The sequence below is a fragment of the Rattus norvegicus genome, chromosome 17 (genome assembly GCF_036323735.1).
Source record: "Rattus norvegicus strain BN/NHsdMcwi chromosome 17, GRCr8, whole genome shotgun sequence".
Taxonomy (NCBI): Eukaryota; Metazoa; Chordata; class Mammalia; order Rodentia; family Muridae; genus Rattus; species Rattus norvegicus.
This window is the reverse complement of record NC_086035.1, coordinates 14,878,812-14,896,365: the sequence shown is the minus strand read 5'-3', so window position 1 is coordinate 14,896,365 and position 17,554 is coordinate 14,878,812. Positions and strand designations below refer to the sequence as shown.

General features: G+C 47.7%; 1 protein-coding gene across 28 annotated transcripts in view; it reads left to right on the top strand.

The window, feature by feature from the left end:
• Nucleotides 1–398: 398 nt before the first annotated feature.
• Nucleotides 399–17,554, top strand: part of LOC120097805 (uncharacterized) — a 67,745-nt gene continuing 50,589 nt past the window's right edge. For 13 of the 28 annotated variants that reach the window (XM_063276919.1, XM_063276913.1, XM_063276909.1 and 10 more), the window contains exons 1-3: nucleotides 467–838; nucleotides 2,781–2,941; nucleotides 3,026–16,642. In XM_063276919.1, the coding sequence (XP_063132989.1) occupies nucleotides 9,723–10,934 (1,212 nt within the window). In that variant the 5' untranslated portion in view covers nucleotides 467–838; nucleotides 2,781–2,941; nucleotides 3,026–9,722 and the 3' untranslated portion in view covers nucleotides 10,935–16,642. Of the gene's footprint in view, nucleotides 839–2,780; nucleotides 2,942–3,025; nucleotides 17,228–17,554 lie in introns of those variants that run through there. The other 15 variants (XM_063276923.1, XM_063276922.1, XM_063276917.1 and 12 more) reach the window with 15 other exon arrangements.

The window sequence follows — 17,554 nt, the reverse complement described above, 5'->3', positions numbered from 1 at the left end:
CTCTCTCTCTCTCTGTGTGTGTGTCTGTGTGTGCGTGTGCGTGTGAGTGTGTGTGTGTGTGTGTGTGTGTGTGTGTGTAGAGCACTTTTGCTCCTATCAGCTCTCTTCTCAGAGGACAATGTGTCTGCCATCTTCAGTGACCCTGGTGTTAAGGCGTTCTGGCCAACTCTTTCCATTAAGTTTTCTTTTGTTTTGTGTTTGTCTCCTACTCCTACACTCCCCTTCTACTTTTACTCCTCCTCCTCCTCCTCCTTTTACTCCTCCTCCTCCTCCTCCTCCTTTTACTCCTCCTCCTCCTCCTCCTCCTCCTCCTCCTTCAAGATGCACTTCATCCTACCAAGGAAGATGGGCTGCTAAGTTATAGGGACACTACCCTGAAAGCTGTCAGTAAGGTTTAGACCTGGTGCTTTTCAGAAGAAAGATGCAAGTAATGTCCTGTGGACAGAGGCAGTAGGGTTGGGGAGGTGCACATCCCTTGAAAGGAAGCACAGAGCAGGCCAATTTCTTTCCTTACCCCTGCTAAATTACTATTGCCCACCCTATGGTCTGAATGTGAATCTTCTCACTAGAGAGCAGGAGTCACATGATTTCAACTTAACCATTCAGGAAAGTCCTTGTTGGCTAGCCAGTCTGATTGGCCAAGTTCTGGACATGTGACCAAATAGAACACAGATCAGGAGTCACAGTTGGTGTGAGGTAGCTGAGACAGTTGGTAACTGGCCTGCTATAATTGAGGTTGAGATTTCACTCCAGGACTCCAGTGGCAGAGACAGTGCTCTGAGGCAGCCTGTGAGACCATGATTGGAGAAGAGGCCCCTGTCTACTCCCCAATACTCAGGTAAAGCCTGGTTTTCCTAGTTTTGCTAATGAGATGAGACTCTCACCCTGCCTTATCAGCTTGTCTGAATCACTTTGGTTGGGTTCTAGGCACTGACCCTTTCTTTCCAGTGCTTACTTAGCTAATGGAGGCCTCGGGGCTGCAGGAGTCTGGATTCTGAACCTCTCAGGACTCTGTGCAGCACTCACTGGGCAGTCTGAGGTGACTGAGACACCCAGGCCCCTGCCTAGCACCCACCCTGTGGATCGTCGCAGGGAAGCAGAGCCCTGCCCTCTTCCATGTCCCTTCTTTATGTCCAGGATCCTGCAAACGTGCACATTCTGCATAGTAAACACACTGCATTTGTCTTTAGTGACTTGGCTTGTCACCTGCAGCATTGACTTTTGTTCCACCCATTTGCTGGAAAATGACAAAATGTCATCCTTAAGGCTCGGTGCTTTTCTGTCTTGTGTACACTTCACATGCTTTTATTTATGGATCTGTGTGCTTTAAACTTACCCTATGTTCGTGAGTGAACTGATCTTGATCATGAGCATGTGTCACTGAACTAGTGTGAACCACCAAGGTCTACTGCATCATTTACGTGAAAATAGTGGCCCAATATTTGGTTTCTTGTAGTTTTAGTTGCATGTGTGTCTGCACACATGTTAATGCCCGAGGACAAATTGTGAGGCCAGTTCTCCACTTCCACCATGTGGACTGGTGAAATAAACTTGAGTCATCAAGTGTGGTGGTCAGCAACTCTACCCAGTAAAGCAGTGGTTTTCTGTTAGTCTGTTCTTGGCTCCAGGGTAACCTCGTCTTTCTGGAACACACTGGAAAATGTTGCTTCCCTTCTACTTTATGGAATTATTTTAGGGTCATTGGTATCTTTTCAAAGACTGGTAGGAGTCATCCATGAATATATCTGGCCCTGGAATTTTGGTGGGTTTTTTTTTTTGTTGTTGTTCATTAATCTTTCATCTTCATTGACTGCTAATGATCTCCTCAGGAAGTTTATATGGTTTTGGAAATTTGCCCCATTCCTAGCAGTTTAGTGGGCCAGCAGAAGTTGGTGGTTTCCACCAGGGTATCTTAGCTAGCAGTGTGTGTGTGTGTGTGTGTGTGTGTGTGTGTGTGTGTGTGTGTGTGTATACATGTACATATGTACATACATACATGTATGTGCATGTGTGCACGCATGTCTGTCTGTCTGTCTCTGTGTGTGTTGGCAACAGGGTTTACCGTGCTGGTTCTCATATCTCTTGGATCATTTTGGACTGGTAGGAAAGAGGTGTTTTCCAGACATGACTTTCCGTAGTGGCAAGGTGCACTATGTCCACATATGTGCGTGAGCCTTCAATACTGTTACTGTGATTTCTGTTCAGTAAGCAGAAGCAAACTTGCTGGTCACATTGAACACACAGCAGAGGGTGGAGCCTGCTGATATGTCTCAGACAGTCTCTGAGGGCATTAAGGTCACAAGGAGTAAATGCAGACTTGGGTGCATTCCTGACATCCCTGGAAAGGTAAACAGCTCTGTGGGCAGTTGGAGAAAGTCCCAGTTGCTGTACTTTACAAACCATTCAATCCTTCACAATTACTCATGCATACACATTCCAGAGGAGAGCTTTATCGCCTCTCCCTGGCCTGTCCCATATGGGTAATGGCATTTCCTGGCCCAGAATCCATTTCTAACATGGGTTAGGGAATGCTGTTGATACAACTCAGGGCTACTCAGTACTGAGTCAGTGAGGTGTTTTAACCTTTCTGACAGACTCTTTCCTGTGTCTCTCAAATGATGAAGGAGAAGAGGCTCATCTCTGTGGTTGTTGAACCATGGAGCAGGGAGTATCCTGACAAGGACTGAGAGGTTCAGGAAGGAGCCAGGTTCTAGCTTCCTGGGGATGTGTGTCTGTACACCGTCAGACAGCAATGAGACTCTGGGTCTGTGTGCTTATAGGCTTCCTCCAGTGGCTGGAATTTACCTACTAGCTCTACGCTCTGTCAGCTTACAGCAGCACCAGCCATGATGTCATGGTCAAACTGGTGAAGCACGGCACCCTATCCCAGCTCCTGACTTTGTATTTAAACATGTCCTGGATCCTTGACCACCAGCAGCAGGTGAGTTACCCATGGAAAATGGGACCCTTTGGTTCCATTTGCACATTTATTAGGCTGAACAGTCATGTCCTCTCTTCCCTGCAGATGGTGCAACAAACTTCCTGAAAGTGTTTCCACTGAGCCTTGAGAGGTGAACATGCCTGTCATCCTGACAGAACAACTTGAGGAAGGGCCATCCATATTCCCGCTCCCTAACCAGGACACTGCTAAGGTGAATATGAGGAGTATTCCATCTCTGACCCCTTTTCCCTGAAGGGCTTCACTGCCCTGATGTCGGCACACCTGTGTATGCCTTCCTGTGACGTCACTGATGCAGACCAAATGGAGAGAGCAGCATGGCCGATGCCTGCCCTGTGGGCTACACTGATAGTCTAAGGGCTGTCATGGCAGTGAGTTGAAGACTAACTAAGCAGGCATGAGACAAAGGAGAGGAGAAAGTTGTATTTCCTGAAGGGGTGAGGAGCGCATTGGCATCCTATTTGTAAGGTGGCCACATCCTGCTCCAACAAGGAAAGCATGGGGCCTTCACTCCAGGAGCCAGAAATTATGGGTAGAAAAGTGGGTTGTTTCTGAGCATGCTCCATGGAGGAAGACCCTCATGTCCCGAGTGTGCTCAGTACAGGAGTTCACTAAACTCAGCATGCTTAAGGAAGAGTTTACCACTCTCCTGGGCATGCTTAAATGACAGAGGAGAGAAGATTACCTTTCAGCAGATTCCAAGGTGCCTGCCTCCCAGTGTGGCAAAGGATACCAAACTGTGGCTGAGAACACCACAGTGGACACTGAGACTTGCTGCCAGCTCTTGGGCACATTAGTTCACCACAAACGTAGACAAGTCCCTGAGCAGAGGACAACGGCTTTTCTTATAGCTTGTCCTGTGTCCTCACCAACTCAGAAATAGTCTGTCCATGGAGCCATGTCATCCTGAGTAGCCTTTCTGTTACTCTCTATAGATGGTCTGAGAGCTTCACCTGGTCACCCCAGGGGCAATCTCACCGCTGGTCTACCTGCCATTTGCTGCAGACTGAGGTGCTGCCCTGACGAGAGTTTTTCCCTCCCCTATCTGTACCTAGAGTTTGAATGTTTGCTACTCTTCCACACTTCTCCACCCTTTTTCTTCCACTCTCTCAATCAATTAAGTAAATAGGAGAGAAAATTGGGAAAGGGGTTGTATTGTTAGACTACTTCCTGTTGATTAGGGAGATTGAATTCCTTGGGCAAAGTTTGATCTTTGCCATCAGGATATCCAATTTCTTCTTTCTTCTGTGCACACAAATAATTACCTCAAACACCAACCACTCATAACAAACAACCGACAACCACCAACCCCCCCACCCCTCCTAAGGCCCTGTCCTTTCTGTGCCCTCTGAGAAGCCCTCAGAATTCTGAGTCACAGAAACATGGAAACTGTCTGTTGCTCCCAAAATCACGCACCTGCTGGAGCATGAGGGAAATCATAGTCAGCTGATGTGAAAAATCTGAAATAGTGCCCTACTCCCTACCTGTGGTTAAAATAAAAATGTAGTCTTATGTTTATGTTAAAAGAACCAAAAATGCTTACATTTGTCAGCACTCTTGTCTCTCTCAGGAATGTGAGAGTAAAGTTGTGAACAATCGACTGCATTTCCACTGTATGTGAACCATGTTTGCTCTCCTTGGGATGCCCCCTTTGCTCCCGGCTGTTGGTGACCATGGATACTCCTTGAAGAATGGGATTAGTAGGACAAGACCCCCTGTTCGCACACATGCTCATGTCCACTGCTATGTCCATGGGGCTGGGGCTCATCCCTGAGTCTCCCATGCTGTTCATCAGGAGAGAATTCTCCGTCTTCTGAACTGCAGAGCAGCTCCCAGGACACTGAGTCCTAAAGCTCAGTTTGACATGTGTCAGGAGGGCTCAGGGCACATCACACTGCTGTGGCCTCCTCATCACAAAGGAATCCTGGCAGCAGAGAGGCTGCCACAGCCCCTTTCTAGCCGCCAGCCCCTCCTGTGTCCCTTTCCCTGCTTGCTTCTTTCGAATGCTGTTGAATTCATCAAAAATGCATTCTGTCCATGTTTTGTTCCTTCTTTCTGAGCCCCAGAACTTCTTTGTCTAGGCACATATTTTTCACAATGTACTTTAATCCTGTTCAACCTCCCCTCTGGCTTACAACCCACAAGAAGTAGTGTAAAAGGAAGGGTATTGGGATATGGAGAAGTGGACCTGTTCAGATACAGTTCTTTAGGGCAATTCCAGTTCTTGTTTTCAGTCCATTCCCCTAGCAAACACCAAACATGAGCATGCAGCTGCAGTCTGGAGCACAGAGCAGACACCACACCTGAATCAGGAACGCAGTTCAAGCCAGAACAAACAAGGTCAACCAATATTCTGTAAGGACGATTTGACATTCGAATGCAGATGATTTTGAGAATTGCTTTTTCCATGTCTTTGAAGAATTGTGTTGGGATTTTGATGGGGATTGCATTGAGTCTGTAGATTGTCTTTGGTAGGATGGCCATTTTTACTATGTTAATTCTGCCAATCCATGAATGGGGCAGATCTCTCTATTTTCTGTGATCTTTGATTTCTTTCATGAGAGATTGAAGTTATTGTCATACAGATCTTTCCTTTGTTTGGTTAGAGTTACCCCAAGATAATTTATATTATTAGTGGTTATTGTGAAGAGACTTGTTTCCCTAATTACTTTCTCAGCTTCTTTATCATTTGTATAAAGGAAGGGTACTGATCTATTTGATTTAATTTTATATCTGGCCACTTTGCTGAAGTTGTTCATCAGCTGGAGAAATTCTCTGGTAGAATTTTGGACTGCTTATGTATACAATCATATCATCTGCAAATCGTGTTACCTTTCTTTCTTCTTTGCTAGTTTGCATCCCTTTGATACCTTTTGGTTGTCTTGTTGTTCTAACTAGCACTTCCAGTACTATATTGAATAGTTATGGGGAAAGTGGACACCTTGTCTTGTTCCCGATATTAGTGGGATTATTTCAAGTATCTATCCATTTAATTTGACATTGGCTGTTGTTTTGTAGTAAATTGCTTTTATTATTGTTATGTATGGGCCTTGAATTCCTGATCTCTCCAATAATTTTTACATGATTGGGTGTTGTATTTTCAAGTGGATTTTCAGTATCTAAGGAGATGATCATGTGATTTTTTTCTTTGTTTTTGTTTATATGGTGGATTATGTTAATGGATTTTCATATATTGAACTATCCTTGCATCCCTGGAAGGAAGCCTACTTGATCCTGGTGAATGATGGTTTGACATGTTCTTAGGTTTGGTTTGCAGGAATTTTATTGAGTATTTTTGCATCAATATTCATAAGTGAGATTTTTCTGAAGGTTTTTTTTTTGTTGGGTCTTTGTGTGGTTTGGGTATCAGAGTGATTGTGCTTTTATAGAATAAATTAGTTAGTGTTCCTTCTGTTTCAGTTTCATGGAATATTTTGAGGAATATTTTGAGGAATATTAGGTCTTCTTTGAAGGTCTGGTAGAATTTGGCACTAAATCCATGTGACCCTCGGCTTCTTTTGGTTGTGAGGTTTTTAATAACTTCTTTTATTTACTTATGGGATATGGGCCATTGTAGATAGCCTGCCTGCTCTTGATTTGACTTTAGTACATGTTGGTCTAAAACATCATCCATTTCATCTAGAGTTTCTAGATTGGTTGAGTATAGGCATTTATAGTAGTATCTGATGATTTTTTGAGTTTCCTCGGTTTCTGTTATTATGTTTCCCTTTTCATTTCTGATTGTGTTAATTTGGAACCTCTTTCTGTGCCTCCTGGTTAGTTTGGCTAAGGGTTTATCTTGTTGATTTCCTCAAAGAACAAGCTCCTGGTTTTATTGATTCTTTGTATAGTTCTTTTTGTCTCTACTTGGTTTCTTTCAGCCCTGAGTGTGATTATTTCCTGCCTTCTGCTCCTCTTGGGTTTATTTGCTCCTTTTTGTTCTAGAGCTTTTAAGTGTACTGTCAACCTGCTAATGGATTTTCTCTCTAGTTTGTATTTGGAGGCACTCAGAGCTGTGAGTTTTTCTCTTGGCCCTGCTTTCATTGTGTCCCATAAATTTTAGTATGTTGTGCCTTCACTTTCATTAAATTCTAAAAAGTATTTCATTTGTTTATTTCTTCCCTGACCAAGGAAGAATCAAGGAATCATTGGGTAGAGCATTGTTCAGCTTTCATGTGTATGTGGGCTTCCTGTGGTTTTTGTTATTGAAGAGCAGCTGTAGTCCATGGTGATCTGATAGGACACATGGGATTTTTCAGTCTTCTTGTATCTGTTGAGGCCTGTTTTGTGACCTCTTATATGGTCAGTTTTGGAGAAGGTACCATGAGGTGCTGAGAAGAAGGAATATTCTTTTGTTTTAGGATGAAATATCCTATAGATATCTGTCAAATCCATTTGGTTCTGTTAGTTTCACTGTGTCTCTGTTCAGTTTCTATTTCCATGATCTGTCCATTGATGAGAGTGGGGTGTTGAAGTCTCCCATTGGTATTTTGTATGATACAGTGTATGATTTGAGCTTTGGTAAAGTTTTTTTTATGAATGTTTGCATTTGCATTTACATTTGGAGCATAGATATTCAGAATTGAGTGTTCATCTTGGTGAACTTTTGATGAGTATGAAGTGCCCTTTCTTATCCTTTCTCATAACTTTTGGTTGAAAGTCAATTTTATTTGACATTAGAATGGCTATTCCAGCTTATTTCTTGGAACAAGAAACATTTGCTTAGAAAATTGTTTTCCAGCTTTTTACTCTGAGGTAGTGTCTGTCTTCTCAGAGGTGCATTTCCTGTAAGCAGCAAAATACTGGGTCCTGTTTAATTACTCAGTCTGTTAGTCTAGGTCTTTTTATTCGGGAATTTAGTTCATTGATATTAAGAGATATTAAAGAGTAGTGATTACGTGTCCTGTTATTTTTGTTGTTAGAGGTAGACTTAATCTTTGTGTGGCTCTCTTATTTTGGGTTTGTTGCAAGATTACTTTCTTGCTTTTCCTAGGGTGTAGTTTCCTTCCTTGTGTTGGAGATTTCCATGTATTATCCTTTGTAGTGCTGGATTTGTGGAAAGATAATCATGTAAATTTGTTTTTGTTATGGAATATTTCAGTTTCTCCATGTATGGCAATTGAAACTTTTCCTGGGTATAGTAGTCTGGACTGGCATTCATGTTCTCTTAGGGTATGTATGACATCTGTCCAGGATCTTCTAGATTCATGGTCTCTGTTGAAAAGTATAGTGTAATTCTGATAGGTCTGCCTTTATATGTTACTTGACCTTTCCCCCTCATTGTTTTTTTACATTCTTTCTTTGATTTATGCATTTCGTGTTTTGACGATTATGTGTTGGGAGGAATTTCTTTTGTGGTCCAGTCTGTTTGGAGGTCTGTAGGCTTCTCATATGTTCATGGGCATCTCTTTCTTTAGGTTAGGGAAGTTTTCTTCTATAATTTTGTTGAAGATATTTCCTTGCCACTTAAGTAGGAAATCTTTGCTCTCTTTTATATCTATTATTCTTAGGTTTGATATTTTTCATTGTATCTTGGATTTCCTGTAAGTTTTGGGTTTGGAACTTTTTTCTTTTTATTATTATTATTAACTTGAGTATTTCTTATATACATTTCGAGTGTTATTCCCTTTCCCAGTTTCCGGGCAAACATCCCCCTCCCCCCTCCCCTTCCTTTTGGGTGTTCCCTGAAAGACCCACCCCATGAGTCTTAACTCAGAGTTGCAACAGGCTTGAACAAGCCCAGGCACGCCCAGATACCTAGGGCCGAGTCACCATTAAAACTAACAGACCATAAAAGGAAAGGAATACAGAACAGACTAGGAGTACCGGATCTGGCAGGAAGGGATAAGTCCCTAGCCACCCCCCCCCCGACATTCAGGACGTCCCAGCCCGCACGTACTCTTACCATGTTACAACCTCATTCGAATATGATTCAAACCTGCCAATGTGTGTAGCTATACCTTATTACCTCATCTTGTGAAATAACCAATCATATGTGAACATGTCTATATGCCTCGTTTAAATCCACCAATCCCCGTAACTATGCATCTGCTTCTGTACGCCCACTTCTGCTTCCCCAAACCCTATAAAAGCCCCATGCTGGAGCTGCTGGGCGCGCAAGTCCTCCGAAGAGACTGTGTGCCTGCAGGTACCTGTGTTTTCCAATAAACCCTCTTGCTGATTGCATCCGAGTGGCCTCGGCTCGGTCATTGGGCGCTTGGGGGTCTCCTCCTGAGGGAAAGGTCCTCTCCGGAGGTCTTTTCATTTTGGGGACTCGCCCGGGACCTGGAGATCCTCTGCCCAGAGATCACCGACCACCCACCGGGAGGTAAGCCGGCCGGCATCTGTCGTGTCTTGCCCTGTCTTGTCTTGTCCTGTGCGCGTGTTCAGTTCCTCTCAGTTTTGGACTCAGATCTGGGTTTTGGTCGGAGGAGAAGGCCCAGGGCCTTCGGTGTCTCAGGGTTCAGGACCCTCAGCGCCTCCGTTTGGGCGGGTCAGAGAAGGAGCTGACGAGCTCGGACTTCTCCCCCCCGCAGCCCTGGAAGACGTTCCAAGGGTGTCTGGAGCCCGGTTCTTTGGGGCTCAGCCCGTATCAGAGGGATACGTGGTTTTGGTTGGAGGAGAGGGTCCAGGACCCTCGGCACCTCCATCTGACTCTTTGTTTTGGGTTTTACGTCGAAGCCGCGTGGTGCGTCTGTCTGTTATTTGTCTGATCGTTGGATTTGTCTGTCTAATTTGTGCCCTAATTTTCTTTGAAGCTACCATGGGACAATCGCTAACAACCCCCTTGAGTCTCACTCTAGACCATTGGAAGGACGTCCGAGACCGAGCACGTGATCAGTCGGTCGAGATCAAGAAAGGAAAATGGCAGACCCTCTGCACGTCCGAGTGGCCCACTTACGATGTAGGATGGCCGGTGAACGGCACTTTTAACAAGACCACTATTTTGCAGGTTAAGGACCTGATTTTCCGCCAGAAGCCGTACGGACACCCTGACCAGGTGGCCTACATTGTCACCTGGGAGAGCTTGGCATTTAGCCCTCCTCCTTGGGCAGAACCCTTTGTGGACCCGAATTGGCTTCCTGTTTCCCCTAAACCTGTTTCCCCGAGCCCACCTGACCCTTTGGTTGCTTCTTCCTCTCTCTATCCTGCTCTAACTAAGGAAGAGTCTCCCAAAGTCCCTCCCCCGAAACCTGTCCTCCCAGAGGACCCAAATTCTCCCCTTATAGATCTCCTGTTGGAAGAACCTCCTCCGTACCCTGTACCTACAGCCCCGCCAAGAGAAGAGGAAGTGGAGCCGCCTGCTAGACCTCGACTCGAGGCGGCCCCTTCCCCTGTGGCTGGAAGACTTCGGGGACGACGCGAGGTGACGCCAGACTCCACCTCCCAGGCCTTTCCGCTTAGACAAGGGGCTGGCGGCCAGATGCAATACTGGCCATTCTCAGCGGCCGACATATATAACTGGAAACAACACAACCCCCCCTTTTCTAAGGATCCGGTGGCTCTTACCAACCTGATAGAATCTGTCTTGCTTACCCATCAGCCCACTTGGGATGATATACAGCAACTTTTACAGGCCCTCCTGACCTCTGAGGAGAAGCAGAGAGTGCTCTTAGAGGCCAGGAAACATGTTTTGGGGGACAATGGACGCCCCACCTTGCTCCCGGAAGAGATCGATGACGCATTCCCACTTACGAGACCTGATTGGGATTTCACCACGGCTGAAAGTAGGAGACACCTACGCCTTTATCGCCAGTTGCTCCTAGCGGGTCTCCGAGGGGCGGCACGACGCCCCACCAATTTGGCTCAGGTGAAACAAGTGGTACAAGAGGCTGCGGAGACTCCCTCAGCCTTCCTAGAGAGACTTAAGGAAGCTTATCGCATGTATACCCCTTATGATCCAGATGATCCAGGACAAATGACAAATGTCTCCATGTCCTTCATCTGGCAGGCAGCACCAGATATCAGAGACTAGCCAAGCTACAGAGACTAGAAAATTTACAAGGGTATACACTGCAGGATTTACTTAAGGAGGCAGAAAGAATTTATAACAAGAGAGAGACACAAGAAGAAAAGGAAGATAGAGTACGTAGAGAAAAGGATGAGAGAGACCGAAAAAGAAGCAGAGAGTTGAGTCGAATCTTGGCCGCCGTAGTTCAGGGTCAAGAGAAAAGGGGAGAGAGGGTGGGAGTTCGAAAGGGGCCAAAGCTAGATAAGGATCAATGTGCGTATTGCAAAGAAAGAGGACACTGGGCCAGAGATTGCCCTAAGAAACCCAGCGGGCTCCGAAGACCCCGCCCACAGACCTCCCTCTTGGCCCTAGATAAAGATTAGGGAGGTCAGGGCCAGGAGCCCCCCCCTGAGCCCAGGATAACTCTTGAAGTTGGGGGGCAGCCAGTCACCTTTCTGGTGGACACAGGAGCCCAGCACTCAGTCCTCACCCAGGCCCCTGGACAACTCAGCGACCGGATGGCCTGGGTACAAGGAGCCACTGGCAGCAAGAGATACCGTTGGACTACAGATTGACGGGTTCAGCTGGCTACTGGTAAGGTGACCCATTCCTTCTTACATGTTCCGGACTGCCCATACCCTCTGCTGGGCCGTGACTTGCTTACCAAATTAAAAGCTCAGATCCATTTTGAAGAAGGAGGGACCCGAGTAACCGGGCCCCGCGGTATTCCTCTTCAGATTTTAACCCTTCAGTTAGAAGATGAATATAGATTATATGAACCAGAACAGGACAAGCCAAAATCTCCAGAAATAGACTCTTGGGTCACGAAATTCCCACTGGCCTGGGCGGAGACTGGCGGGATGGGGTTGGCGCTCCAACAGCCTCCCCTAATTATCCAGTTAAAGGCCACCGCGACTCCTGTCTCCATTAAACAGTACCCCATGTCATGGGAAGCTTATCAGGGCATAAAGCCACATATCAGGAGGCTCTTAGACCAAGGCATCCTAGTCCCTTGCCGGTCACCCTGGAATATGCCTCTGCTACCTGTTAAGAAGCCCGGCACTGGAGACTATAGGCCGGTACAAGATTTGAGAGAGGTCAACAAAAGAGTAGAAGATATTCATCCAACTGTCCCAAACCCTTATAACCTACTCAGCACCCTGCCTCCCACCCATACTTGGTATACGGTCTTAGATCTGAGCTGAGCCCAGAAAGCCAGCCCTTATTTGCTTTTGAGTGGAAAGACTCTGAAATGGGGCTTTCGGGACAGTTGACTTGGACAAGGTTACCACAGGGTTTCAAAAACAGCCCAACGCTCTTTGATGAGGCCTTACACCGGGACTTGGCTGACTTTCGAGTCCAGCATCCCACTCTTATACTTCTTCAGTTTGTTGATGACCTTCTTCTAGGGGCCACTTCTGAGACAGCATGCCACCAGGGAACAGAATCCCTCTTGCAGACTTTGGGGCGATTGGGCTATCGAGCTTCTGCCAGAAAGGCTCAAATTTGCCAGACCCAGGTTACTTATTTAGGCTATCAACTAAGGGACGGACAGCGATGGCTGACTCCGGCTAGGAAACAGACCGTGGCCAACATCCCAGCCCCAAGAAATGGCCGACAGCTACGGGAATTCCTAGGAACGGCGGGATTCTGCCGCCTCTGGATTCCTGGGTTTGCCGAGATGGCAGCCCCCTTGTACCCTCTCACTAAACAGGGGGTGCTCTTCCAGTGGGGGGCAGAACAACAGGAGGCATTTGATAACATTAAACGGGCCTTGCTGTCCTCCCCTGCCTTGGGTCTCCCAGACATCACCAAGCCCTTTTAACTATTTGTGGATGAGAAGCAAGGGTATGCTAAGGGGGTCCTAACACAAAGACTGGGACCCTGGAAGCGCCCGGTAGCCTACCTGTCTAAGAAATTAGACCCTGTGGCCTCCGGTTGGCCACCATGCCTGAGAATGGTGGCAGCCATTGCCGTCCTAACTAAAGACGCTGGGAAGTTGACCTTGGGGCAGCCACTCACCATCCTGGCACCCCATGCAGTGGAGGCTTTGATAAAACAGCCCCCTGACCGCTGGCTCTCTAATTCCCGCATGACCCACTACCAAGCCTTGCTACTGGATGCGGAACGGGTCCAGTTTGGGCCCGTGGTCGCTCTCAACCCAGCCACTCTGCTTCCTTTGCCAGAGGAGGCAGAACAGCACGACTGTCTGCAGATCCTTGCAGAAGTACATGGAACCAGACCAGACCTATCGGACCGACCTCTCCAGGATGCTGACCATACGTGGTATACCGATGGTAGCAGCTACTTGGTGAACGGGGAACGGAAAGCTGGAGCCGCGGTCACTACGAAGGACAAAGTGATCTGGGCAAGCGCCTTGCCTGTTGGTACCTCCGCACAGCGGGCTGAACTCATTGCCTTAACCCAGGCGCTCAAAATGGCAGAAGGTAAGAGGCTGAATGTATATACAGACAGCCGCTACGCCTTTGCTACAGCACACATCCATGGAGAGATCTACCGGAGAAGAGGGCTGCTCACATCTGAGGGTAAGGACATTAAGAACAAGACTGAAATTCTGGCCCTCCTGGCAGCTCTGTTCCTACCAAAAAGACTGAGCATTATACATTGCCCAGGGCATCAGAAGGGACACAGCCCCGAGGCACGGGGAAATCGGCTAGCTGATGTCTCAGCGCGTGAGGCCGCCATGGGCACCCAAGTTCTGTCCTTAAAAGACCAAGATCAACCCACGTCTCCACAGCCGGAACAGACCGGTTGGCTCTACACCACAGAGGACACAAAGCTCCTACAGAAAATGGGGGCCGTTTGGTGCCCACAACTAAAACGGTGGGTCTACACAGGGAAAACAGTTATGCCTACAAAGATGACCTTTGAATTAATCTCCTACCTACATAAATTAACACACCTGGGACTCAAGAAGATGAAGACCCTCTTAAGACGAGAAGAGATTGACACCTAACTCCTGGGACGAGATCAGGCCTTGAGGGAGGTGACTGAAAGCTGCAGGGCCTGTGTTCAGGTAAACCCAGGAAAAGCTAAAATTGGACAAGGAGTCCGTCCCCGAGGACATCGGCCTGGTACCCACTGGGAAATTGACTTCACTGAAATCAAGCCTGGTATGTACGGACACAAATACCTCTTAGTGTTCATAGATACCTTCTCCGGATGGGTAGAGGCTTTCCCCACGAAACATGAAACGGCCAAGGTGGTGACCAAGAAGCTCCTCGAAGAAATCTTCCCCAGGTATGGAATGCCCCAAGTATTGGGGTCAGATAACGGGCCCGCTTTCGTCTCCCAGGTAAGTCAGTTGGTGGCCAAGTTATTGGGGATTGATTGGAAGTTACATTGTGCTTATAGACCCCAAAGTTCAGGACAGGTAGAGCGCATGAATAGAACAATTAAGGAGACTTTATCTAAATTAACGCTTGCAAGTGGCTCAAAGGATTGGGTGTCCCTACTACCCCTAGTCCTATACCGGGCCCGGAATACACCAGGCTCCCATGGCCTGACTCCCTTTGAAATAGTATACGGGACCCCACCCCCATTTATCAATTTCTTTGATTCAAACATCGCTGAATTCGCTAATAGCCCTTCCTTGGCAGCACATCTTCAGGCCCTACAAATCGTGCAGAGAGACATCTGGAAACCTCTAGCCGCGGCCTACCAAGACAGGCTTGAACAACCGACGGTGCTGCACCCGTTCCAGATCGGAGACACCGTGTGGGTGCGCAGACATCAGACCAAGAATCTCGAGCCTCGGTGGAAAGGGCCCTATACAGTTCTCCTGACTACCCCGACAGCCTTGAAGGTAGACGGAATTGCGGCTTGGATCCACGCATCTCATGCCAAGGCAGCCCGACCTGAGGAAATGGCAGATCACAACATCGCGCCCCAGACATGGAAGGCTCAACGCACTCAAAACCCCCTAAAGCTAAGATTTTCACGTTGTTGCTCTTAACTGTCTTATGGACTAGGGGTGGGGCGAGTCTGGGGGCTAGCCCCCACCAGGTATATAATATGTCCTGGATAATAACTAATTTAGAGACGGGCTGGTCTCAAGTCCTAGCTAATGGTAAGCATGCTGAAGGAACCTGGTGGCCCCCTTTGACTTTCGACCTTTGTCAACTGGCTAAGGACTCCTGGGAGCATACTGAGCGGACTCCCCACAACTCATACCCACCCTGCAGACACTCTGATTGGTATACTTGTCCCGGAGGTAAGAGGACACGGGAGTGTGGAGGTCCTGAGACCTTCTACTGCGCTAAGTGGGGGTGTGAGACTTACACTCGAGGATGGTGGGGGACCAAGAAGGGGGACTTAGTGGCCTTCTTCCCTGAGACTCCAGGCGAATCTTGAATTACAATAGAATTCACAGATCAAGGTAAAAACATAGATTGGAAGGTGGGGCGTAGGTGGGGGATACGGTTGTATACCCCTGGCCAAACTAACCCAGGACTCCTGTTCTCCCTCCAACTGGTGAGAGAACGGGTCACACAAGAGATTGGTCCAAACCCAGTCCTCATGGATCAAAAGCCCCCTTCCTGACCAGCACCGGCACTGCCCCCGGTCGGACCCCCACTATGGCTAAACACCACTCAGAACTCCGGGGATATCTTGACAACTCCCTCCCCGACTAGGGACCCTTCCACACCGGCCCCTCAGCTGCTAGGAACGGGAGACCAGCTAATCAACTTAGTGACCGGGGCATACTTGGCACTCAATTATTCAGAACCTGACAAGACCCAAGAATGCTGGCTGTGCCTGGTCTCTAGCCCGCCCTATTATGAGGGTGTGGCAGTCATGGGAATTATACTAATCAGACTACAGCCCCGGCCAGCTGCACAACCCTCCCTAGCCATAGGCTGACGTTGCCGGAAGTCTCAGGACAGGGACTCTGTATAGGGACCATACCCCCCACTCACCAGGTCCTCTGCGCTATCACCGAGAGGATCCCCACTGGAAGCTACTACCTAGCAGCTCCTACAGGCACCTATTGGGCCTGTAACACTGGATTGACACCTTGTATCTCCGCCGCAATCCTCCGCAGATCCTCAGACTACTGTGTACTGGTAGAAATTTGGCCTAAGGTCACCTACCATGGGCCCGAGTACATATACTCACATTTTGAGAGGCTGACTTGATTCAGGCGAGAACCCATCACCATGACCCTAGTTCTACTCTTGGGAGGAATCACCTTAGGAGGAATGGCTGCAGGTATAGGGACGGGGACCACCGCCCTCATCGAGACGGGTCACTTTCGTCAGCTACAAGCAGCCATGAATGCAGATCTAAAAGCTATCGAGGAATCCGTGAGTGCATTAGAAAAGTCCTTAACATCTTTGTCTGAAGTAGTCTTACAAAATAGGAGAGGGCTAGACATGCTGTTCCTTCGCGAAGGAGGGCTATGTGCTGCTCTAAAAGAAGAATGTTGTTTCTATGCAGACCATACAGGATTAGTGAGAGATAACATGGCTAAGCTCCGAGAACGTTTGGCCCAGAGACAGAAGCTGTTTGATTCCCAACAAGGCTGGTTCGAGGGGTGGTTTAACCGATCCCCTTGGTTTGCTACCCTGGTGTCCACCTTGATGGGACCCTTAATCATCCTCCTCCTAATCCTCCTCTTTGGCCCCTGCATTCTAAACAGATTGATGCAGTTCATAAAGAACAGACTCTCAGTCATTCAGACGCTTGTTCTCACCCAACAATACCAGAGGGTAAGACAACGGGAAGAGATTCCTTAGAATTCGATTTGAGTAAAGGATTTTACTCAAGTCTAAAAGAAAATGGGGGAAAATGAAAGACCCACCCCATGAGTCTTAACTCAGAGTTGCAACAGGCTTGAACAAGCCCAGGCACGCCCAGATACCTAGGGCCGAGTCACCATTAAAACTAACAGACCATAAAAGGAAAGGAATACAGAACAGACTAGGAGTACCGGATCTGGCAGGAAGGGATAAGTCCCTACCCCCCCCCCCCCCCCCCGACATTCAGGACGTCCCAGCCCGCACGTACTCTTCCCATGTTACAACCTCATTCGAATATGATTCAAACCTGCCAATGTGTGTAGCTATACCTTATTACCTCATCTTGTGAAATAACCAATCATATGTGAACATGTCTATATGCCTCGTTTAAATCCACCAATCCCCGTAACTATGCATCTGCTTCTGTACGCCCGCTTCTGCTTCCCCAAACCCTATAAAAGCCCCATGCTGGAGCTGCTGGGCGCGCAAGTCCTCCGAAGAGACTGTGTGCCTGCAGGTACCTGTGTTTTCCAATAAACCCTCTTGCTGATTGCATCCGAGTGGCCTCGGCTCGGTCATTGGGCGCTTGGGGGTCTCCTCCTGAGGGAAAGGTCCTCTCCGGAGGTCTTTTCATTCCCCTCCCCACCCTCCCCCCATTGCCGCCCTCCCCACAACAGTCTAGTTCACTGGGGGTTCAGTCTTAGCAGGACCCAGGGCTTCCCCTTCCACTGGTGCTCTTAGTAGGATATTCATTGCTACCTATGAGGTCAGAGTCCAGGGTCAGTCCATGTATAGTCTTTAGGTAGAGGCTTAGTCCCTGGAAGCTCTGGTTGCTTGGCATTGTTGTACATATGGGGTCTCGAGCCCCTTCAAGCTCTTCCA